Below are 25,069 nucleotides of genomic sequence, written 5' to 3' on the forward strand. Positions count from 1 at the left end.
AAGATATCGGGCCACTCTCCTACTTGAATCGAAATGAAATCCAGTGAATGGTGAAAGCCAAAGTGGGAGTAAAGTAAAACTTAAGCCTGTTATCCAACCATTGGGAAGCACCTCCAACCCTTTGTGCCAATCGTTTGTCGGCACGGATAAATATTCTGAAATAAAACAGATACAGCCGCAGCGCTACCTGATCTGGGCATATATCTTTTGTCTGGTAACCACTTTGACCACCATTCCAGTGCTTGAATTATTAATAGACATAACAGCTTAGAACAAAACACTCGTAAAGATACAGCGGCTTAGTCTCGTTCAGAATATATTAGCGTCTTTGTGTAATGACCTGCAGAACTAAGCCAATAAATGCACGAGATATCGACCGATTCACAGCGTTAGATTCAGAACTGAGTAGGAGGGGGTGATTTGTGAATTCTGCAAGTAGGTCGACAAATGTGACGCTTAAGAGGTAATTGACATATTATTTGTGTGAAATTTGCTTGGTGTGATTTGTTCTGGATGTTTGTTGGCTTCTTTTCGAATCGATTGGATTGGACTGGGTTTTATGTTTTTGTTTTTTGTTGAAGTTTGTCTGACTTCTGTCTTCCAGGCCTTTTAAGGGCTTTGAACAATTGATGTCTACACGTGATCACTTTGGATTTAATTAACTCCATAGTATTATGGTTGCTCGTCTCTTCGGAGGCAGCGATTATGAAGAAGATATTTGCATAGGCAATGGTGACAGATGCGATTCTATCCCAATCAACCATCTTGTCGTTAACTCCCTTTAACTTCATTATACTTAAATTGCACAAATTAAATCATGTGTGTCGTATCTTTCGATGTCAAGCGTTAACACGTTACATATACGAGTATGTAGTTAATAAGTCACACCTTTTGACACGCATTTCCAAGGTGCATCGCAGTTATAATAGAAGTAGGTCAATGCCCCTTTTAGCATTCTGGCGAGGCTCCTTTGCAACGATGCCTATAGGATGCATTCTCTCGGCAGAGAGTACTAAGTGTGTCATTATATAATTTCCCGTGCCTTCCCGGGAAGTTACTATCTGCTTTTGGTTTGCTTGACCAATCTTTCTGAAGTGCTTAAAATATTTTTAGCAGATTTTCGTGCTCAAGCTAAGCAAAACCTGTGACATTACAATATAAATCTAACGACATGCAACTGGGCATATGACAGTCCATTTGCAGTGGATTGTCGGACAACCAGAGGCAACAGCACAGTACAACGATATTCCAAAGCGATACTCACAACTATAGGAAATATACCGGAACACCAAAGTCAATTTATACTTCTCATGAAGAAAAGCTATTCTGGTGCACCTGGCTCAGTAGTGAGCGAAGCATTTCAAATCTAATTAGTAAAGGAGAACAAGAACTAACATAAAGTCAGCAGTAACCATTGCCATTTTTCAGACTATTTCATTAGAAAATAAGCTCTGAGACCGAAACCTGCTACTTTTATGGTAATGTACATTTGACCCCCATTTATTTCAATAAATTTTGAAAAAAGTTCAGTTTCAAAAAGCTTTAATTGATGTTTCCCATTTGATTTTCCTCATTTTCTAAGAAAAAATATCAGCACTGTTTTCCCGAGCATGGAGAGCCTTCTCTTCAAACTCAACCCATATTCATGCCACTCGCTCCGGGTCAAGACTTTCACATCACATATCTTCACGAACTTTTGTAATAGTAGGTCCAGCCGTTTTCGAACAAATTGGGTAGAGTCATCATCGTCATCATCATCATCAACGGCGCAACAACCGGTATCCGGTCTAGGCCTGCCTTAATAAGGAATTCCAGACATCCAGTTTTGCGCCGAGGTCCACCAATTCGATATCCCTAAAAGCTGTCTGGCGTCCTGACCTACGCCATCGCTCCATCTTAGGCAGGGTCTGCCTCGTCTTCTTTTTCTACCATAGATATTGCTCTTATAGACTTTCCGGGTGGGATCATCCTCATCCATACGGATTAAGTGACCCGCCCACCGTAACCTATTGAGCCGGATTTTATCCACAACCGGACGGTCATGGTATCGCTCATAGATTTCGTCGTTATGTAGGCTACGGAATCGTCCATCCTCATGTAGGGGGCTAAAAATTCTTCGGAGGATTCTTCTCTCGAACGCGGCCAAGAGTTCGCAATTTTTCTTTCTAAGTTTCCGAGGAATACATGAGGACTGGCAAATTCATAGTCTTGTACAGTAAGAGCTTTGACCCTATGGGTAGAGTCATAGAAAGGAAAATACGGGCCCGGGGTGAAAGTTATGCATTCCTCTTAGAAATTGTTAAAGACACTATTCCTGAGCCCAGGGGACTGATAAGCCGTGTATATGCCTCAACACGTCCAACTTCAATCGCCAGGCTCTATGTACAGCATAGTGCTTAGCATAATCCAGAATTCCACAAAGTTCACATTCCCTCGTTGCATAGTGCCTCAGAGTTTTTGACTACAGGTCAGCCAGTTGATCTCTGACGTTCTATTAGGATGCTGCTCGGAGAAACGCACAATAACCCTTTGTCAAAAAATCAATTATGCGCATGAAGCCTTGTAAACTGCAGGGGATAGAATAAGGATTAACAAAAATATACATGCCAGTTGAGCTCCACTGAAAGTATGGATTCATTTTAGAAAACCATTTCATCCATATATGAAAATTGATTCGAGGTCAGGTACCAAACTTTCTTTCCGGATTTTTTTTGTGGCTAACACTCTTGACCTTTGCTTCAAGCGTATCCCAATTTGGTGGTATTAGCTTATAGTGGCCGGTTTGGACACAACTTTCGTCATACAGTCTTTATAGAAGTTGCTCCTCTAATACATACTAAGCACCTTCAAGCATGATCATCTGTTATGAAGCGATTTTAAAAGATATTCCCTTTAAAAGTCGATCGTGGCGTTCAGAAGTCTTTTTGTGAGCTTCTAACCCTACTTTAGTTAATCCAATCTCACGGCATTTTTTTTAAAAAGTCAGGAGACTATCTCTGGCTTTCCAAATAAAGTTTCAAATTGAGGAGAAGTGCGATTATGTTAAGTATTGTGCACTCATCAGGTGCTGCCTTCTAGTGGGGTGCCGTTTCGATAACGAACCGAACCAATGGGGAAACTGTTTCCCACCCTCCTTGCTTTATGAACTTCTTACTTTTGGCAAAACCTGGACCAAAGAAAATGAGAGACAGTTTCTCTCCAATTGGCCTGCTTTGCCATTGAGCGGTTGTGTACTCAAAACTGTGCGTTCCATCGGAAACTTAGCCCGTGAACCGAAAACATGGTGAATTTCCTGCACAAGATTGGGAAGGCACGATCCGGAAGGTGGAAGATGGAATAGGATTCGTTAGAAATTCTATGCAGACACAGAGGAGTTTTGTTTGGATAAGGTCGCCAGAGAGATGCAGATTAGCGCTGGCAGATGAAACCGCGTTGTGCATTACGTTCGAGTGCATCTTCTCTCGAGGATGGCGTTCGGCGGGATGGTAGAGGGTTCTTCGAACTAATACTAAGTGGGATCACTATTTGCGGTTCTTAGTTTTAACATCCGTTGTAAAGGGAAGAAGTTGAGGGGCGGCTTACAAAAAGTACACTAAAATCAAGGACGCATTGTCAAAAAGTACCCAATCGAAAAATCTTAAAAAAAAATTCAGATAATACCTAAATATCATGTCTAGGCCTCAAGAGACTCCCGATGCCCACTCAAATAAAGTAAATGAAAGTTTGTTATTATATTTTATAAATTTTCTCGAAGCCCCAGAAATTAGTATGAAGCTGTTATGATCCTAGTTTCGTTCATGGTGACACTATGGTTCATAGGAGGAGGAATGTTCAATACAGGGGCATTTATTTTCCAGCACATTGTCGGGCCAACTTTCGAAATGTTCCTTCATACGCTTGGAGGTTATGTTTTCCATTACAGGAGCCTATAAAACTGCCAAAGCTAGGTAGCCTTTCCGTTTTTAAAAGCGTAATTACTTTATTGTATTCCTTGCTCAAAATTAAAGCAGCAGCATTCCATAACGAAATGCAGAGAATGGGGATCAACACCACTAGCCTGCCAGATCGTTCGAGACGCCCGATTGCAGTTGCTCCTATTCCCTCGACAATTCATCGTCTCCTTGTTGTGTGCTCATGCTTCGTTATGATATTAAATTTGGTAGACATCCGAGAACATCCGATTATATCTATAATACTATATTAAAAGCTATAATGTGTCCGGCTAAGTTAGTGGTTAGAATGTTAAGTTGGCAATATAAGGTTGTGCTTTAAATCAGAGATATTCTTCCCATGGCAGAATGTTGTTTACCAGTCAACTCAGTTGTGATTCAAATGGGGGTCTTACCACTCAGGCGGGAGATGCCCTCCTCCTTATCCCGATAAAAACCACCCCTTTGCAAAAAGTTATGGCGCCCCAAAGTGGTTTTTAAGGTTTTGTTTGGGGTGGAAAGTGACGATTTCTTTAACGGACCCATTTTCAGAAACTACCCAACCGAAAAATCTGAAAAAAATCATGAAGCTGCCTATGGTGCCAGGCCTCAAAATATCTCCATATCGATATCTGTTCAAATTAAGTTAATAATAATATATTACCATATTTTTGGGGAAATTGAGTAAAACCCTCCTTAAGTTTATCCCAACGTTATAAAAGTGGGTAGTTGTATAACATATAATATGAAGCATATTATCTCCAAGTTTGATCAAAATCATACTATTAGTAAAAAAGTTACAGTTGCTCAAAGTTGTCTTTACCGTGTAAATTTACAACCCAAAGTACTAAATCTGACATGCTAAATGCATATTCTTAACGGGCTACGTACAAATGGGATAGTTCTACACTCAAAAATGCTCACACAAGAAGCAAACAAAACCTTTCATACCTGAAGCGGCCAGCTTCCGGTTTCCCGACTTGTTTATATTTAATCGTGGTGACGCTTAAATTTTTGAGCCCTACTCCCGAAGGTAAAGGAAATGAGGGTTATATCCAGTTGGAAGACGAAGGTTTTTTCTTCGGAGCCTCGTTGAAGAATAGTAGTGATCTTCTCCTCTTAAATAATTATAGCGTCTGAAAATAGGACTATTTTAAGGTCCAAATGTGAAGAGTTTAACTTAAATAAACTTCGCCCCTTTTAAAAAGTTACGGCTCCCCAAAGAGGGGGTATTTTCATGTCATTACCAAGGGCGCGACGGCAATGACTTTATCAATAAATTTGTTAATGACGTGAAAATAACTTCGTTTTGGGGAGTCGCAACTTCTTAGGACGGAGGAGCAAGGCTTTTAGCGAGCCTAAAAAGACAGGACGTTTCCCTTTCTTCTGTACACCCCTTTTCCCTCCGGAGGTTAACGAATCGAATTTTACCATGACAATATAGATCCCCCGGCCCCGCCCTCTGGGGCACCATATCTTATCCATCTCCTCCTTGCTCTGCCAGAGGGTCGGGTGTAAGCCCGACCGTTATGATATTGGAATATCCATATTTTGAGCCACCACAAGTTTATAAAGAGCAAATCGACCACGATTCCTTAAAATGACGATATCGGCATCATGGGTAAAATGACCCGAGACGTATAAACTGCCTTCATCCAGATCGAGAAAGCGGCGCGGGATCTTGGGTTGCACATCAATGAAGGCAAGACAAAATATACGGTGGCAACGTCAGCACCAAAAACCAACCAACCAACAACATCAAACCGCAATGGTCAAACGGGAAGAATAAAGAAGGAGACTACAACTTTGAGACCGTTGATAATTTCTCCTATCTAGGGTCGAAAATCACAACCGATAACAGCTGCGATGATGAAATCCGCGCAAAGTTGTTGGCAGCCAACCGAGCCTATTTCAGCTTATAAAAACCGTTCCGCTCGAAACGTCTAACCATAGGGTCAAAGCTCTTACTGTACAAGACTATGATCTTGTCAGTCCTCATGTATTCCTCGGAGGCTTGGGTTCTTAGCACGAAAAATTGCGAACTCTTGGCCGCGTTCGAGAGAAGAATCCACCGAAGAATTGTTGGCCCCCACACATGAGGATGGACGATTCTGTGGTCTACATAACGACGAAATCTATGAGCCAAACCATGACCGTCCGGTTGTGAATAAATTCCGGCTCAATAGGTTACGGTGGGCGGGTCACTTAATCCGTATGGATGAGGATGATCCCACTTGGAAAGTCTATAAGGGCAATATCTATGGTAGAAAAAGAAGACGAGGCAGACTCTGCCTGAGATGGAGCGATGGCGTAGGTCAGGACGCCAGAGAGCTATTAGGGATATCTAATTGGTGGACCTCAGCTCAAAACCGGGATGTCCTGAATTCCGTATTAAGGCAGGCCTAGACCGATAGATTGAATACCGGTTATTACGCCATTCATGATGATGATGAGATATAGATTATCGGTTTTTTTCCAAGCAGCTCAGATGATCATAATACATATTCAAGATCCATTAGCGACTGAGCCACTTTTGCATTATTTATCGAAGAAGTGACAAGATTCGGTCTGCCTATCTGCGCCGGCAAAAACGCACTTCCTCAATATGCAGTCTATCAGTCTATGAATAATTTATTGCCATCTTAAGCTTCTTCGACATTCCCAACCAACCAACCACAAATCTCTCATTCCAATGAAAGTGAAATTTCTTTGATCCTCTTTCACTAATTTTGCAGTTTCTGGTCTATATTTTGTCTGATCAAATTTGTTTGCAATTAAGTGGAACGTCGCAAAGATATGGCAAATTGTCTGTCAGTTTTTGGCATCCATGAAATCTTTGAAATATTGCCAGCTTCGTGAACTTTTCATAGTACAAGGAAAAGCTAAAGGATTCTGAATTTGAAGACTAATAACCGCTGATCGGACATCGGACCCCCACGTGGAAGATTTCCTCGTTCGGCTTTATCTTCAGTGCAACACGCGCTGAGCTAATTGCAGAGGACGAGATAGTATTGACGACTATCATAATTCCTCCACTGCACTTCTTCAAAATTTCACAGATATGACTATATGGTATGAAATTAGAATTACGCATTGCAATTTCATATTTAGCGCTCAATTAACTTTCAATGGCATGTTTTCGTTCAACTCGGTCGAATCACTACGCGTTAACACGCGCAATCAATCAATCGCTGAATCAACGGCGATAATACACTCACTTATCTACTAAATATTATTTTTGTTTGCGCCAACGCGACGCACCCCCTGTTTTCACCCACTTATTGCATGTTCTATTTTTGAAGCATTTCCCAGATTCTGTTTGTATTCTTAGTATTAAGTTGAAAGCGATAATGGCATGTTTGTTTCGAATTGTACACGTTTCAACCGAAATTGTGTACGTTTCGTTTCAAATGATCTGCATTTCTTAATTTTTCGATGGTCGAATGCGAGTTTTGAACGAAATGAGTCCAAATTAACAAATTTTCGAATTGTTTATGCAAAATAATTTGGTGGCCATTGATTTATTTTGAATGGGAATTAGTAAATGATTTGTTTAACTGTTATTATGTGAATTTGTGTTTCTGCACTTTTAATGTCATTTACATAAATTTTTCCTTGGGCGGCTGTGGGTTTCCAAAGATAGGAGCTATTTTGTATATAGATATTGCCAGGTTAGGTACTATTACATAGATATAGCCAATGGATGATACATAATGTTGATAATCTTATTGTGCAACAAAAAATGCTTTCGACATTTGCTTCCGGGCTTTTTCGTATTCAATTTTGGGACATAATTGGGATTCACTCTAGGGGAACCATCACTGCTAACAGCTCAATAAATATCACTACAAGCGAGAGGTTTTTTGTTTCACAAGTTTTTTGTTCATACATCGGCCACTTTTGCTCGTTACTATAATTGATGAAACTATGTTCCACTTTCATTATTTTTAAAAATAAATCCAGTTGAAATAATGAAGCCACCGCACCAGGAGCGATGCAAAAGTTACACAAATGCCCATGGTCAAGCCAGATTTCAAGTGCCTCAAACGGTTACTTTTGACTGCCTATCCATATCGGTTGAACACAATAACTCCTTTTAGGATTTAAATCCATTAACCAAACATTGAACAACTTGATTATATTTTATTGCCCAATTATACAAGTATCTTCTGAACAAAGAAAAGCAAATTGAGACCCGACTCTTGCCTTCTAAACTGACCCCCAACATCGCTTAAAAGGAGCATACAAAAAATCGGTTGCGACCTCCAAATTCTTTCAGTTAAGATCGATTGACATGAAATTTACGGACGAGGTAGAAAGTATTACCCATTTTTTATTTTTCCAAAAAAAAAAAAATATTTTTTTTAAATATTTAAAAAAAAAATAAAGATAATAGTGAAAAACCTAACATACACTTTAAAATTTTTTTTGAGATATATTTAAAAAACATTTTTTTAGGTGAATCATACATTTTTTCTGAAACTATGCACCCTATATCCACCAAATTTTCAGAATTTATTGCCAGAACTTAAATATAGTAGATTCCCAAGGGATTCGGCCTACTCTCAATTTATTTGAGAAAACCAGGTTTTGTTTTTATTGATTTTTATATCAAAAACTCAGGTAATTACCTTATTTTGATCATAGCTCCATTATTATTTATTGCATTAACCATACCTGTATATCTCATTTTAAACTGCCTTAAAAGAGCCTTAGATCGATCCCCACTAAAAGTTACTGGTTTAGTATTATTTGACCTTGAAAGTATTTATATTTCTTTAGACATTTGACGAGCTATAATTCAGACCATATTGCACTTACAGAAAAATAAAAAGATTCATTCCTCTGTTGTCACAGATGCTGGATTTTACCTAATACTAGCACTAAGCGCCAAGCATTTATGCTCGGACGAACCTACCTACTTGGTTTGAACCAGACTGTGCGAAAGTCCCAGGACATCAAGGGAAGCCGTGAGGGATTTAGGTACAATACCTGTACCACACATTCTGCACTGGTCGTTCTCCACCAGTTCTTTCATGATGAGCTTTTTATAAGCTAAGGTGGCGATCATGCCATTCTGAATGGCACACATAAACCCCTTCGTCTCAGCAAGGAACTCCCCAGCACACAGCTATCTGTTCGACAAATGCAAAGCGGCAAATGCCTGCCTAAGACAATTCACGTGTTTACCGTGCATTGCCGTCGATTTCCATTCATCGATCCGCTCTTGGTCCGACTTCACTCCATTCAGAAGGTTGAAAGATCGATCCTTCAAGTTAAGTGGAGTCAGTCCACATTCTGCCTTAAAGACAGCCACATGCAAGGGACTCGCCTGCTCTTTGCTATAAAAATAAGCGCGCAGTGAGTCGACTTGACGATGATGTTGTACCGCAACGTCAACCACTCCACTACCTCAGATGTCACGAGGCAGGTTCATCCGCTCCACGGCAGAGTTTGGATGATGTATTCGGAATGTGGTCATAGTAGTCCGTATCCGCCGTTGGACGTTTTCCAGATCGGTCTTCTTCAATGGCAATATTCCGAATGATAAGCCAGTGAAGGGATAGCGTATACATTCAACGCGCTTATCTTATTCTTCCCCGAGAGATGCGATCAGCACCAGCTTCACACGTCGTAGGAATTCGGACAGCAAAGCATCCTTCAGCTCACCAACTCGATCATGGGTTTCTTGCAGAATTCCTAGGTATTTGTAGAAGTCTATCTCGGTCATAGCTTTAATGTGGAGGTCACCAATACTAACCTGGACACTCTGGTTCGTTGGTGCTCGACTAATGGTTTAGCGCTAAACGTTAGAAAGTGTCATTCTTTTTGCTACTCCCTAAAATCCTCACCTACTTCTTTCTCCTACTCTCTTAAGGGGCATTCCTTATCCTGCTTAAATTCCACTCAAGACCTCGGAGTCACTTTCGACAACAAGCTCCTCTTTGACACCCATTGCCTCGCTGTCATCAATCGAGCTGCAAAATTGTCAGGCTTTAAACTTCCCTCCTCCTCTGATTCTGACTCCATCCAACCCTCCTTAGCTTTCTTCAATTCCCTCGTGCGGAATACCCTCGAGTACTGCCCGAAAAGTATATAAGGGCAATATCTATGGTAGAAAAAGAAGACGACGCACACGCTGCCTGAGTCCGGATACCGGTTGTTGCACCGTTGATGGTGATGGTGCTGCTTCTTTGCATATTAACTTGGAGAACTCTCATTTACGTTAGTATACAGGGTACTTGTATGACTGTAACATGTGAAATCCTCTCATAAAAAATATGCAGTATGCACTGATTACTCTGGTAATGTTCCTTGCCGCGGCGGCAGCATAACTTACTTCTTCTGGAAGTAAGTCAATCCATCCCAAATGATCTAGATCGAGACATCGACAGCATTTTTACTTTTTCGTGCAACGACGCACTCCGGATTTGGTCTAGTCTCTTAGCTTGAGTAGCCTGTCAGCTCCGTCGCTGGTTAATATTCCTTCAGGGGGTAGTTCAGAGTCTCCCTTGTAGCATTGTCTACTTCCTTTGCAATAGTAAGAGAGTCCCGGTTTCGGATCTCGGCGACTGGCCTTAGTCCTTTAATGGAAGCAGATCCTTGCACCGCCATCTTTAGTTGCTGTAGGAATTGGGCTTTATACTTTTCTCCTAATTCTAAGCCGAAAAGATGGAGTACCAATGTTTGTCTTCTTGACATTGTTGATTTTTACAGCATTGTTTGGTTGAATTTTATTTTTCGGTTCCTTTCGACGTGGGTGTGTCCTTCCATTGCTTGGATAAATACTACTCCAGACCGACTTTTCCTCTTGGTTTTTCCTCTATTATTTCCTCCTCCAGTGGTTCTAATGATTTCCGTTTCTTAGAGACCTTCTGCCATTTTTCTGGTTATTTATCTCTCGCCTAGCTATTGGGCTTTTTGTTTGCACAGCGAGTGTTTACTCTGCATTCTCCATATTGAGTACCGAGGCCGCTCTTGGTGTCGTACTTGGCATTGCCTCATTCTTGATTTTTCCCCATGACAGCGACCAATTATGTCAAAAAATTCGTTTAGTTTGGAGATATCATCTTTCCCATCTATATTGATGTTTCTCTGCTTCATTGTTGCAGCCTTTATTTTACGTAGATTCGTCTGCATTTAATCAGTATATCCCCTTCTATTTTCAAAAATTTATTATCATAAATGCAGAATTCATTGAAATAAATCCCCGGACCGTAAAACAGACTATTGCGAATACTGGATATAGACAGCTGGTAACTTTATCATTTAGTTTAGTTTAGTTTACTTGGAGGGGCCGCAGCTCCGAGCACTCATGCCATTGTTAGGTCCATTGTACTATCCCCGTAAATCGCCTATTCAATGGCTTTCCGCCTACGGTGTTCGCAGGCTTTAGCGAATCTGAGAACATTTTCCAGAGGCAAAGAGCGCACAGATTCTTCATTGAAGAAAACCTTGCCAAGGTGTCTTCGTCTAACCACTACCCCAATCCCCCCAATCCCCCCCCCCTTCAGGGTAGACTTGACAGTAGATGGTCGCATTCCAAGAGCTGGTTCTGGCCCCACAATTGTGGATCCAGACCCTCGGCGAGCGATGTTAGAGTGCCCCGGTACCCACATCAGGAATGTTTCGTTCAGTCGGCCAAGTTTCAGCACCACCTGATGACAACTCCACACCAACTGGCTTGATATGTCGTTGCTGTTTAGTGCTGATAATGCCGCCCGACCGTCGGAACAGATTCGAATGGTGCGACCCCTCCGCTTTTGTCGCAGACATTCTTCTGCTGCCAATGAAATGGCATATATTTCCGCCTGGAATGTGGTCGTTATTTTTCCGAGGGGTCGGGCCAGTTCTATAATCGGATTTTCCGAGAACACCCCTACGCCTGATCGACCCTCCATGACTGACCCGTCGGTGAAGTTTATTAAGTCTGTAATCTGAAAAGACTCACAACCATTTGTCAACCATTCTTCTCTTTCGGTGATTACGACAGTGTATGTCTTTTCAAAGACGAATCTGCAATTTTCGTAGCCTGTTTTCAAAGAGAAGAAAAATGAAGGTCCCGGAGTTTTATCGTGAGTACTTGCCAAGTAGGCATAATCTCATCGTCTTCTATAGACGCAAATTGATTTAGTGGCCACAATCAGGGTCCTGTTATAATTAGCACCGAGGTACTGACTCAAATTGAGGGTGCATTTATGCCAGTAGATACGGGGCATATCTCACACGGCTACGGCAATTAAGGAGAATGGCCCCGAGATGTAAAGCGCAACCGCACGCGATGTACTCACAAGAAGTCCTGCACGCGATCAAGAGAGTTAACCACACATTACCGGGCCAAGGGCACATCCTGCAGGAATTCTTCTAGAGCATATCCTCTCAGAAGACCATTCCGGTTCCCATTGTATGCGATAGTTTTCGGTGAGACTTCATGGCAAGAGCCACTTCGAACGAGCCCCTTGCAAACTTGACTCCGGTCGTCCTTCTCGAGTACGTGGGAATGGCACTCTCCACCGGCTAAACTATTGTACATATGTATATGAGAATATGCAATTAAAACTTTACCCAAAAGCAAAGAAAATCTCTTCTTATGATTTACACAACACTTTTAAGTAAAATTGCCGCAATGCACTCCAGCTATGTTCAATGTCATTGCGTTAATTAGATTTAATGCAGAGAAACTAATATATATCTTAAAAATTAGCAATAACGCAATCCAAACAATCAATCAATGCAATTAGCGTTGATACACATTTTCGCAATTTCAAACTAATTTCTTTTTTGCGCGAGCATGCTGAAAACTACGATTACTGCTTCGTTAGCTGACGAAATATTTATTGTAAATATAGTCATCCTTTTTTCAAAAAAGATACTTCACCATAGCAGAGCGTAGTTTCGATCTACGGACCTCTGGGTTATGGGCCCAGCACGCTTCCACTGCGCCACTCTGCTGCGGGGACATGGGTTCCTGACCGAGATACTAAGCAAAAAAATTAGATAATCTGAATTTTTTTCTCGAAATTTTTGTGAAATATGCAAATAGATATTATCCAACATCTCCCCCAGAAGATGAATTAGGAATTAAGTAAGCAGATTACCTCGCAAATAATCCAAAATCCAAAGCTTTGCAATTAGGAATGAAATCAAAAGATAGTGAACGCGCGTTCGGAGCTCGCACCGCGACTATACAGACAACGCAAACTCGTTTATAGATAAAAAATGTAAATAATTTGCAAAAAGATTTTTTTCTTTTTAATTTTATTCAAGTAGAATGTCACGATTGTTGGCTTAGAATGTGTCTTCAATGTGTTTATTGCGTGTGAGTGGCAATGGTAGTGCCTTCGGTTCGGATAAAGATAGTGTTATCTCCCGCATGTTTTCACCTTGCAGTGTCTCCCCAACCCCAAATAGAACAGTCTGGGAAATATCGATATAGTCTAGATATTTGCCAAGAAACTGCTTTAAACTTGAGTGCTTATGAATGCCAATCGATCATAGATTAGCTCCGATTAGCTCTCTAGAAAGACATTCCGTTGAATAGATTATTCATGTGAAGTCCAACGAAATGCGACTCTTCGCGAGAAGAAGTAACACAATTTTTCGACCGGAATGCGGAATTTGTCGAAAGGAATAAAATTTAAATTTTTAGATAGAATGAAGTGATGTGCCTTCTTTTGCAAGATGTGTCTGTGTTCTGAGAGTATCTGGTATCTTTTCCTGGTTGAAAGTAGATCATTTGGTGGTGTAACTGGTCAGCTTCTGCCAAGAGCGAATAGTGTTCTACGGAAGTTATGTATTCCAGAAGCGTAGCGCTACTAATATCCGTGATTCGCTTTCATAATATGTCGTTTTTCAGAACCGAGATGTTGAAAAAGCCTCAACGGTTTTATTTATTCGATACACTTGAGAATGCTTTCCACACTATATCCAACATGTATTTTCTAACAATAGGTGAAGTGATGAGGACCGTTGTTTGTAGCGTGAAAAATTAGTGCATTTAAGTGAAACAGAAATAAATATTGAATGGAAACAATAAGTAATTATGTAAAGAAAATTATCTGAAAATTAAGTGAAACAAGTGTGAAAAATAATAGTTCAAAATGAACAAGTTGAAAAATCTCAAATACAAAACCAGCCCTGAAAATGGAAGCATACTCAACAAATTCGCGAAACGTTACAACACTGTCAGTGCTAAGTTCCTGCGAAAATCGCCAGGACGAACAGGAAAAACGGCTCCAATCTCCGGAAGCTATGACATGACTGGTGTTGCTTCTGAGGATCACAAGCTCGAAATCGGTGCACCAGTTCTCATATCAAAAACCACAATCGATGATGACTTAAAAATCCCATCTGAATTAGATGCCAAACAAAATTCACGAATATCATCATCAACTGCAACTGGAAGTGAAACGGAATACTACACGGATACGGTTAGCACAATCCCATCAATTGAGCAGGACATCAAATTTGAGTTCTACTCTTCGAACGATATCCCCACAGTTGTGGAGGAACGATTGAATCAAAGTGATTCGGCCGCCAATTACTACTCGACCCCCAAGAAGCAATCTCAACCCGTCCCGCCACGACTCAGAAAAAACCGATCCCAATCTGCGCAGAACTTGCACAAAACTGAACTGAAATTGTTTCTACAAAGAGTTCCGTCTCTGGAAACCACAGGTAGATTAACTACAGCTAATTTGGAGAACTGCTATGATCTGCCGAGGAAGTCACAAGAGTTTAGCTCGACACCAACCTCCTCAAAGCCAAAATCAAATAGCATCAGCGTACCGAATACTCCTGATTCACCGAGCGATCTGAAGGACTCGTTGATTAAAAAACGCTTCCAGAGCACAGGCTCCTTGAACCAGCCTCAGCCCTGCCTAAACCGAAGTTCTAGTGGCAGCAAGCAAGGGAACAATGGGTCCTTGCAAATGAACACTTCCTTGGATGATTTTGATCTCAAATCCGTTAGCTTCCAGAGCCTCGACGCAAAGAACCTCTTCCTGTCCATCGACGAATTAAACGAAATCACTCGCCAAATAAACGAAACAGAACAATTCGATTACGAAATCGACACCGAATACTGTGAACATCGAGACAAACTTAAGCCTGACGAACGACGAATTACTTTGCTCAAAAATAAAAATGCGACGCTGATCAATTTGAATCGCAAGAAGGATCGAATCAATCATGCCTGGTCCGGTTTGAAAACTTGGATTGGGGAAGAGAGTGGAAAGATTAAGGATGTCGTTCAAAAACATGCCGCAATGCAACGGGTGGGAGCCCCAGTGAATCATTCAACCCCAATGAGTAGCAGCACATTGAAGAAAACCACGTTCGATTCGAGGAGGTCGGCAGGTGGGGTGAGCGTTGCCCCGTCGATGGTGTCGGTTGCGCAGTCTTTCGCTCCTACTACGGACAGCAACTTTTCGATTGATCAGGAGTTTAGTTTCCAGAATACCTCAACAGGAAATTCATCGAGAGCCGCTACCGTTCAAAGGGATAATAGTGATTACCATCAAGAGGTAGGTATGATTCCTAGTGGGGGATATTTTTCATTTCTGTTTCTTTGAATGTGTGAAGCCAGGGAAGGTGAGCTGGCTGCATGGAATTAAGCTCATGAGCTCCATTGCCGCTAATTGACAGTAGCTTCATTCGCCCTTTGAATGCGAGATTTATCACGAGCTTAGATCTGAAGGATACATCCTGACAGTGCTAATTGATAAATCGTCGATTGATGTCACCCCTGCTCACTTGGAGCATGAAAAAAATCCTTGGTAAAAAGATTATGCCTGGATAAAATATTTTCGAGGATAATGTGTTGGGGCCAACTCATGAGGAAAACCCAAAACTGGAAAAACTAAATATCTGCAACCTAGGGCCACAGCAATGAAAAAAAAAATGAATATGCTTTATGGTCTGAATATGCTTTATCTAGCAGCCAACACATTATTTTTGACAACCCTTACGTAGCCAAATGTTCAAATGTTCAAAAATGGAAGTTAATTTTGTTCTCAAAACTATAAACAAAACAAACCTGAAAGCTGTACGTACCAACAAATAGAGTGGTTTCCCATTTTTTGGAATATTTCGCTTCCAAGGTGCAATAGTTTGAAGATTTTCATTGATTATTTCTCCATTTCAGGGACAAAATGGGTTTGAAGAACTGCGTCGATATATCAAACAAGGTGGCGACTTCGGAAAGGACTTGGCAGCTATTTTGCAGGAGAGGTTAGTCAAATTTAATTTATCTTATATTTTCTATAGTTCTAATCGGATCACAGTTTAATCATTGCTAGGAATCTACTGGAAAGACTAGTTGAAATCAAGATTACAACGCTATATCTTTTTCTGGCCAAGACTCATAAAATTTAACTGCTGTTCGTCGTATAGTTTTCGATAGTTTTTGCTACCACCACAAGATTGGATTCTCTTTTGAAGAAGGTCAACCTCAAGCAAGAAGAGCGTCAGTTCAGTAAAAATCCCCCACCTAGCGGCTCAGAAGCGGCGAGAATCCCCCTTTATCCTTGTCGTCTGCTGTTTTCCGTCAAAAAAGAACTCCAAGTGATAACAGCGTGATTTGTTCAGCAGACATCTCCCGGATTTTGTGCTCCATCGAGGGAATCAATCCATGTTTTTGCCGTGAAACCTGTACCATTCTATAACCGAAAAGGAGATATGATAGACCCTGTCTTAGATGAAGCGATGGGCCATGGTGCCAGACAGCTGCTAAGGATATAGAGCGGAGTCTTGTGCTTAGAGTTGCTTTCTAAGGGGGACCTAGCCCGGACAGCGGTTATAATGCCGTTGATAATAATTTGGTGGATAATGATTGCGCAAGTTCACCCGCACCCAGGTGTAGTGTGAACTTCAACACGCGCTGTGCTAATCAGTTCGAGAAAATGAGCGGTGCTCTCTACATGTCTGCTCTGCCGGCCATTATACAAAAGTCATATGTCTTAGCTCGTTACTTATGAAACCTGCCAAGAGAGAGGGCCGAATTTCCAAATACAGGAGTCGTGGTTATATTCTCAGCAAGGACATAAAACGAAATAAAAAATATAGCATTTCGACCTTACACGCAGTGTCAAATAACTTTGTAAACTCTGACAACATGACTGATATGAGAACACATCAGGTTGCTACCAGTCGATTTACTTTTAAATATTATGAGGTAGAGCTTTGAGATTCCAACGGATTCCTAGGCCCAAGTGTTTGCAGTCTTTTCCAGGGTATAATTGCAATTCAACCCGTATCTTGTTGCAGATCTCAGAGGCACGATTTGGACGTTTATGCCCAGCTGTTTTTTTTTTCACTTGCAGGGCTCTGTTACTTTAAGGATGTCTTCTAAACGCTCCGAGCTATCTTAGAATTCGAACAGTTGCATATGAAGTGTAGGGTTACCTCCTTCACTTTGCCACATCGACTACTAGTGGGTTTGTGCGAATGAAATGATGAAACTCAGCCCATGAACGCTAAGACCAAAGTGCTCCATTATATCTGACGGCCCAGATTCGCTTATGAACCGCTGGATTTTTGTTAGTAGATGGGATGCAACCCACAGCAGCTAGAGTACAACAGCACTAAAAATCTGACCACTGATGTATTTACAGGCGGGGCACTGAGTCAGGAAGCATTTGTATAATATCCCTATTCTTAATCACCATCTAGCTAGTGAGTTATAGCTAATTAGAGTACCCATAATATTCGATTGCGATTTAGCCATTGGGGGTAGTAAAGTATGTCAAACACAACTACGCGCCATCGTTTGCGGTTATCTGAAACGCACTTCAGCTCCCCCAGAACTGCCCGAGACACTCGTACTCTTTCTTTACTGTTCTGCCCCAAGTGCGTTCGGGTTCCACTGTATGGCATAGTTAGCAATGTAATTGTCACTCTTCCTTAATGTGTGAGCTATCCACTGCCACTTCCGCCTTCCGAACACATTGCTGGTGGCTTTCGGCACCAAGTCGGAGTATTTTAGGCGGGCCTATCCCGGATAACAGTTGCAACGCCCCTTGATGATAATTTGATGGATATTGATTGCACAAGTTCGCCCGTACCCGAACTACATGTGGAGTTCAACACGCGCTGTGCTAACCAATTCGAGAAAATGAGCGGTGCTCTCTACATGTCTGCTTTGCCGGTCATTATACAAAAATCATATGCTCATCTGTTTTTTTTTGTCTATTTGTTTGATAATTTTTACTTGTTCCCAATCATTGTTTTCACTTTTGTTATATTTATGTTATTTCTATCCTATTTATTATGAGAGCATAAGCATCTCATATTCGCGTGATATTTTGCTCACCTCAAAGGAAACATTTCTTCCACGTAAGGTAGAGGGGCCACAGATATCTTAGATTAGGTTCAGAAATTGGTGACAACCCTAGTGCGTCCATTCCGACAATTTCACTCACAAGACTTTGCTACTCTAAAGCAGATTTTTAAAGGTTCCGAGCTATCCTCGTTTTCAGTCTATCGAATCCGAACAGTTCCATATGAAGTCCAGGGTCACCTCCTTTACTTTGCCACATCGACTACTGGCGTGTTTGTGCGCATGAAATGAGGGAAGTCAGTCCGTGGTCTATTATATTTGACGAGCCCCGCCTAATGCAATACTCCAAATTCGGTTATGGACCGCTGGATTTTCGTTAGTATATGGGATGCAACCTACAGCAACTGGAGGGCATCAGCACTAAACATCTGATAACTGATGTGCTCATAAGCGGGGCACTAACCTAGGAAGTGTCCGTAGACTTTTCTTATTCTGAATCAATATCTAGCAATCAATCAATATCGGGACACCCGTACACCTTCTCTACTGTTCTGCACCAAGCGCCGTCGGGATTCCAGGGTATGGCGTAGCCAGCAATGCAATTGTCACCCCTCCTGTAATTGCATCAGCTCCTGGCGAGTTGTGACTTTTTAAGCCGACGAATTCCACGGACTGTTTCCTCCATGCTTGGTGGTGGCAGCATTTGTCCTCCAACTCCTCGATTCTGGTTGTTGAGCAGTTCAATTCATTACGCCAATATGCCCATACGCTTACAAATCAGATTTCTCTCTTTGCTTCGTCAGGATGGGTATCGAGGTGAATATGGCTTTATCCATATTGCTGGTAAAATTTCCTAGTCCCATTGCTTTCTGTGCTTCTCGAATTCACTGAGCTATTGGTTCTCCCAGGCTTCTTTTTTCTGTTTGGGGAATGGCTCCTCCGCTAGATGTTCGTGGTAAGTGCCTACATATGCATGTATTCTTCGATATTGCTACATTGCCATATATGCAGCACCCTTTCGTTCATCGTCGTACTAGTCATTCCAATTTTCGTTGCGACTTGGGCCAAACATATTTCTGGCCCTGACAATGATAACGTCCTTCAAGTGGTTATGAAGATCATATTTAGGAGGGAAAGTTCATCCGTTAAGCACTTATACCGAAGCGGTCTATTGCACTCAATGGTTCCGCTTAATTGAATCTCTCAGATTCATTTGCGACCTGGAGCAGCATATTAACATCAAGAATGTGACGTCTAATGTAAACCCCGGCTGGGATAGATTTACATAAAGAAAGAGAAAAATCACTGGGTTTTCCCTATCATCAGCGGCCAATAACTCTATCAGTTTACGTTCGTTTAACAGGAAGGATTTAGCATGTAGATCCTTCTTTCATGCGAACCACACACAGGGGGTGGTATTAATGTACGTTTTTGGCGCGGATCCATTGAGAAAAATTCGACTTAATATATTGATTCGATTTTTTTCAAATTTATTTTCAGTTATTATAGTCCACCTTTTTAAGCACCTCCAAGGACGCTCCATTCATGCGGAATAATAAAGGTTGGCTGTTGAGATTCCTCTTCCTTGATCACCACCTGCACGTTTAGATTGGTTTGAGCCGCAATGACAGGACGAACTTGCAGATCTTCGGAAACCACACACTGCAACTAAACCTGAGCAGCAAGGCTCTTGGCAATCTCGTCGAAGGGGATAATATTTACGGATGACCTAGAAGGATTCGGATCCTGGTATGCATCCACTTGTTCCCCTTTGCCGCCCAAGAGATGCTCGATAAGCAGCTCCGATGTTCTGGCTGACACTGATCCATATCCGCTGAAGGGTTTTCACAATGTATGATCCGTTGGGGACTGAGAACTCGAAAAATCTGCTCCTTTGGCTTTCCTGCTCAATCTAAGCTTGAGATCAATTGTATCTGAAGGCGGTAGGCTTTACCTTTCGCTGGTTTATTATTATATTTCTTAACAACGTATCTAACGAAGTCCTTTTCGTCGATAGTACTGGCTTCCTTATTTTTCGCTGGCTCTTGAGTCGAACTTCAACGAATTTTCGCTGCTTCGCTGGCTTCCTGCAGTTATCATTCTTGTCGGCGAGGGGGAGGGTATCCCTGACGTTGACGGTTTTGGGGCCGGTACTACTGCGTTCAATTCCTTAACAGTAATTTCCAGGCTGGAAAGAAACTGGTAGCCCGTCTGCCGCCTCGCTCCCGGATGTCTAAACCGCTCCGTAACTCATACGGTGTTAATCGACACTGTTTTTGTGAACAGCTTATATTCGAAATCTATGGTTTAGGTCGGCACTTAAGATTAGCAACTGTGACGCTTACTTAATTTTGGGCAGATCTCGGAGAAGAACGCGTTTGCTTACCTCACATCTTCGTCATTGGCAGGAGGATAAGGTCCCTTACCTGAAGGGTGGAAACATTGTCTGATATATTGGTTTTCCTGCCTATGAAGTCTTGTTAATCACTGTCGGTTCGAATTCAGGGGATAGAGATAACTTCTTCCCTCGACGTTTCCTAGTTGTATATTTGTGGAAATAGTCACAAATCACCACACATGTAATGGATAAACTGTTTTTTTCTGCGTACTGCAAATAATCTATCATAATCCATTTTTCTTTTCATGAAAGCCTTTTGTGGCCTTTTAAGTTTCTCGCTTCAATTCTTCCTTGTTATGGTCACCTTAATCCCTTAAAACCTCTCGAAGTATGTTCCGCATACATCGTCAACGTACAATCGCTGCTGATTCCTGGCGTTTTGCGTCAGCTCTGTCTAAGACTTTCTAAAAACCTTGAACTCTTTTTCAATCGTTCTACACCACGTAGATATAGGGTGACTCATTCATCGACCATTTTGGGATAATGGATTTCGCCTTGCCAAGGTGCCACCGTCGGCAGAAAACAACGCTTCCTGGATTTATAAATTGTTGGCCGCCTTCGATGCTTTGCCCATTAATGCAAACAGGGAGAATCCGGGGACCAGTCAGATTGAGAGCATAGATTTAATTGGTGTGAATTTTAAGTCCGACTTCGTTTGTCTCCTCGCTCTGCAGAGCTATTTGGCTAAGGTCTATGATTCACTAAAAGAGTCATCAGATGTCTTCAGTATAGTCGAGTCAAGCTTTTGCCATTCAGTAGGCAAGATCTCAGATTCCCAGCACCTGGTTTTCTTTTTATTAGTACCCGAAAGTCATCTGGCCAAGTTAAAGGGAATCGAGTTTACCATTGCTCATTTGCCCATTTAGGAAATCCATTCATCCATGATCCCAAATAAATTCAATTAGGCATTGACTATAGTTCCTTACAGGGATATGGGTTTACAATATCGGAATGACTTTTTTCTGAATTATCTCTTGAAATATAAATTTGATAAAATTATAAATGTAATCCGAACGACTACAAACACCTATAATAATTTTTCCAGAGTTGATTCTGAACAACTTTATGCAAAATCCTTGTCAAAGATGGCTACAAAGTTGAATAAAGCATGTCGTGAAATCCCAGGAACAATAGCAGATGCTTGGCGCGGTGTTGCTAACGAAATGGAGACACGCAGTGAAGTCCACCGACAATTCTCGAATTCACTTATTGAAGAGATTGTCAAGCCATTAAAGAGTGTATTAGAAACACAACACAAATCCAGGAAATCGGTGAGTAAACCATTTGTAAGGTCTCAAGTTAACTTTCTGAAAAATACTAATCGCTAATGTTACAGGTTGAAAGCAGTGTCGATAAGGCATCACGGGTCCTTGCTGATTGGCGAATCAGTGAAGCAAAATCCAAAAAGCAGTCACACACTGCCGCTAGAGAGAATGAGAAGCTACAAGACGCTATGTTGGACGTGCGGATTCAACGCTCCCCTTCATTGGCAATACTCCAACATGGAACTCTGTCGAACAAGAATGGTGCTAACTCCGACAAAGAGACCAAAACAGCTGAGAAAGATTGTGCGAAACTGGACAACAAACGACGCAAGGCGGAGGAAGCTGTTAAGCGAGCCGACGTCGAATATTACACCCTTTGCATTCGAGCCGAACGGGCCCGTGTTGATTGGGAGATGGCGGTACTGAGAGGATCAAATGTTTTGCAGAATCTCGAGAACCTACGGCTCACCAATATGTATAATTATGTTTCGTCCTACTTGAGGCTGACATCTGAGATGAATCCAGTGCTCGAAGGTCTGGTAGTGAGACTTGCACCCCAAATTGAAGGGTGTAATGTAGGGAAAGATTTAAATATCGTAAAGAACATCCGAAAAGTCTCAGAAGGACCAAGTGAACAGCTGTTGCCTGATTTCTATTGCGAGCATACAACATTGGCTATGAATAGAGAGAGGAGAAAGCATGCAATAGTGAAGCTACTGCAGCTTGTCAGGACGGATATTGAACGGGAGCGAAAGTCACGCAACGGTTTGAAGGGTATCACCTTGACGTTGAACGCACAAGATAATCAAAATGTCGCTGATAAATTATATCATGTAAAGTTTCTAGAAATGAATTATGTATATTGAATCATGCAAACTAATTCCACACAAATTGCAGATACGATCAATGCTAACATATCTTGAAGGAGCTCGATTCAAACTGCAATCAGCATTGTTAGAGTTGGATCACAAGCCTCGAACTACGCATCCGCTTGCATCACACATTCAGGTCAGTATATAAGTCAGAATAAGCCGATTGTGGAAATAGTTTGTGGCACTTTTCATTCTGTCCTCTAATCAACTATTTTTAGATAACTCGCGATCGAACCGGCCTCCAACAAAGCATCTTAAAAGTCCCAATCTGGCTCAAAAACAAAGACAACGACGACATCTGCACAGACATTGAAACGGAATCCCAAACCAATGGCAGCTGCTTGGACATCAAAAACGACATCCTCATCACAAACTTTGACCGAAACCAATCAATCAGTCGAAGCAAAAGCACTTCCGAAATCCTGCACAACATCCAGACTCAGCCTCAAATGAATGGCAAAATCAGCACCCTGCCGCCGGGAAAAGATACATCAGATGACCCGGACTTCGATCGCGGCCAAGCGGATGGCGGTTCGAACCAGCAGGATTCAGATTTCGATGAGTTCAGCTCTCAGGACGATGAAGACGAGATAAGACAAGCGAAAATGGAGATTCACCAGCAACAGCAGCTTCAAAAGAATCATAACGAAAACAATAACGACGTTAGTGCTAAGTCAATAGTCATAAGTAAATGTAAGGCATTATACAGCTACACACCAAAACTATACGACGAGCTCGAACTGAACCCGGGGGATATAATTGAGGTCCACATGAAGCAGGAGGATGGCTGGTGGCTGGGTCAATTGAAGAATCGCATAGGCATCTTCCCGGCCACCTACGTTGAGGAGTTTATCTAGGAATGTTCGCCAATTCCGCTTACAGAAGCGAGTGTTTTTCTGAAAAAGAGCCACCGGACACCACATCAGGTCTGCTTCCTGAAGTAATATTTAAGGTGTCATAATTCTGATCAATAATAAATGGTTTTAGATTTTATACCGGTAACAAAGCTAATAAGGCCTTGCGAATCATAGGACAGCAGCTAATCCGAGCCGAAGTTAAAGTAGCACAAGATCATCTTTATTTTAAATAGATTTTTCGGACATCTAAACGTAGTGGATTTTAAGCTTTCTGGACCAATTTATCAAGGTATTGTGTACAATTTTGAGTATGCCATGGTGACCTCAATGTAGATCTAAACTGCCTTACCGTGGTATACCAAGTATCTGCTGGTACCACCACGCCTTTGCCAGTCTCCCTGGCATTCACATGAAACCCGAAGCAATTAAAAACAATAACGAACAGATGCAATATAGTCTCTAAGCCAATATCATAATTTCGAGTGGAAACGGAACAAATATCCAATTTATTCTTCTTTAGTCTTGATAAAGAACCAAATAGCTCGTTCGAATGATTCTTCTTTTATTTAGTGATAAACAAAGATATTAACGAACTAAACGAAACAATGCGGACGTATTACGATTGGAACTGTTTTCTCGATCGTAAAGTAATGGCAATTGTTATTGTTTCACTTATTTATTATGTAATTTTAGTCAATTTTATGGTAAGTTATCTTTTCGAAATGTATAACGAAATGATGCTGTTAATAACTTTGTACCTTAACGATAATAACGTGTTAAGTGGTTTGGAGAGGAAGCGCGGAATGGTAATGTAAATATTGTTATTCTGAACGGATATTTTTACTGACGTGTACATAAATAAATAATGATAATGTATGAAGATCCTTTCGCTTGTAATTCGCATCATCTCTCGTTACATACAACCCCCATTGTGTTTTCATCTCATGTTTGAAGTGGATTATTATAGCATGGTAGCTCATATCGAGCATTCGCCTGTAGGCCTTCAGCTACTTTGTCCTAACGACCACTTCTTCTAATTAAAAAATTTAGCGGTGATCTGTTTTTTGTGTCAATTAGGGGGACTCAATGCGACCCAAAAATGGGGCTCGGGGTAAAAATATGCGGATCCCCCTATTATTCCTTTTTATAATTGAAATTTTGACTCCGCGTTTCCAAAAAAACTTTGGGCTCGGGGGTAGTCCTTCCTTTCTATCCACCCCCCTCTCGTCAGCCCTGTCCAATCCTTTTCGTGGTCAGTTTGCTAATGGGGTTTTAATCAATTGAAACAACTCGTGGTTGTATCGAATTCGTCATAGTGATTACTCAGTACACGTATTGGAGAATTTTTCGTTCAAAAGACGCGTCGATATCCTTTTGCAACATTTGCGTTCCACACAATAAGGCAGCATAGATACCTACAGTAGCGGCATTTATATTCGAACGAATTATTTTTTGGGAGTAAACATAAAA

At 41.4% G+C, this 25,069-nt stretch overlaps 1 protein-coding gene and 1 non-coding gene across 8 annotated transcripts in view; one reads left to right on the top strand and one right to left on the bottom strand.

The window, feature by feature from the left end:
• The window catches only part of LOC119655043 (nostrin), a 244,130-nt gene extending 219,649 nt beyond the window's left edge, over nucleotides 1–24,481 (top strand). For 3 of the 7 annotated variants that reach the window (XM_038060726.1, XM_038060730.1, XM_038060727.1), the window contains 5 exons: nucleotides 16,075–16,160; nucleotides 21,651–21,876; nucleotides 21,942–22,703; nucleotides 22,768–22,878; nucleotides 22,961–24,481. In XM_038060726.1, coding sequence (XP_037916654.1) covers nucleotides 16,075–16,160; nucleotides 21,651–21,876; nucleotides 21,942–22,703; nucleotides 22,768–22,878; nucleotides 22,961–23,599 — 1,824 coding nt within the window. In that variant the 3' untranslated portion in view covers nucleotides 23,600–24,481. Of the gene's footprint in view, nucleotides 1–13,880; nucleotides 15,455–15,894; nucleotides 15,976–16,074; nucleotides 16,161–21,650; nucleotides 21,877–21,941; nucleotides 22,704–22,767; nucleotides 22,879–22,960 lie in introns of those variants that run through there. The other 4 variants (XM_038060724.1, XM_038060725.1, XR_005249872.1 and 1 more) reach the window with 3 other exon arrangements.
• Trnam-cau lies at nucleotides 12,810–12,881 on the bottom strand. Its single transcript has one exon. It is a non-coding gene; the product is annotated as a tRNA-Met (tRNA).
• Nucleotides 24,482–25,069: the final 588 nt, after the last annotated feature.

Source organism: Hermetia illucens, chromosome 4, assembly GCF_905115235.1.
Source record: "Hermetia illucens chromosome 4, iHerIll2.2.curated.20191125, whole genome shotgun sequence".
NCBI lineage: Eukaryota > Metazoa > Arthropoda > Insecta > Diptera > Stratiomyidae > Hermetia > Hermetia illucens.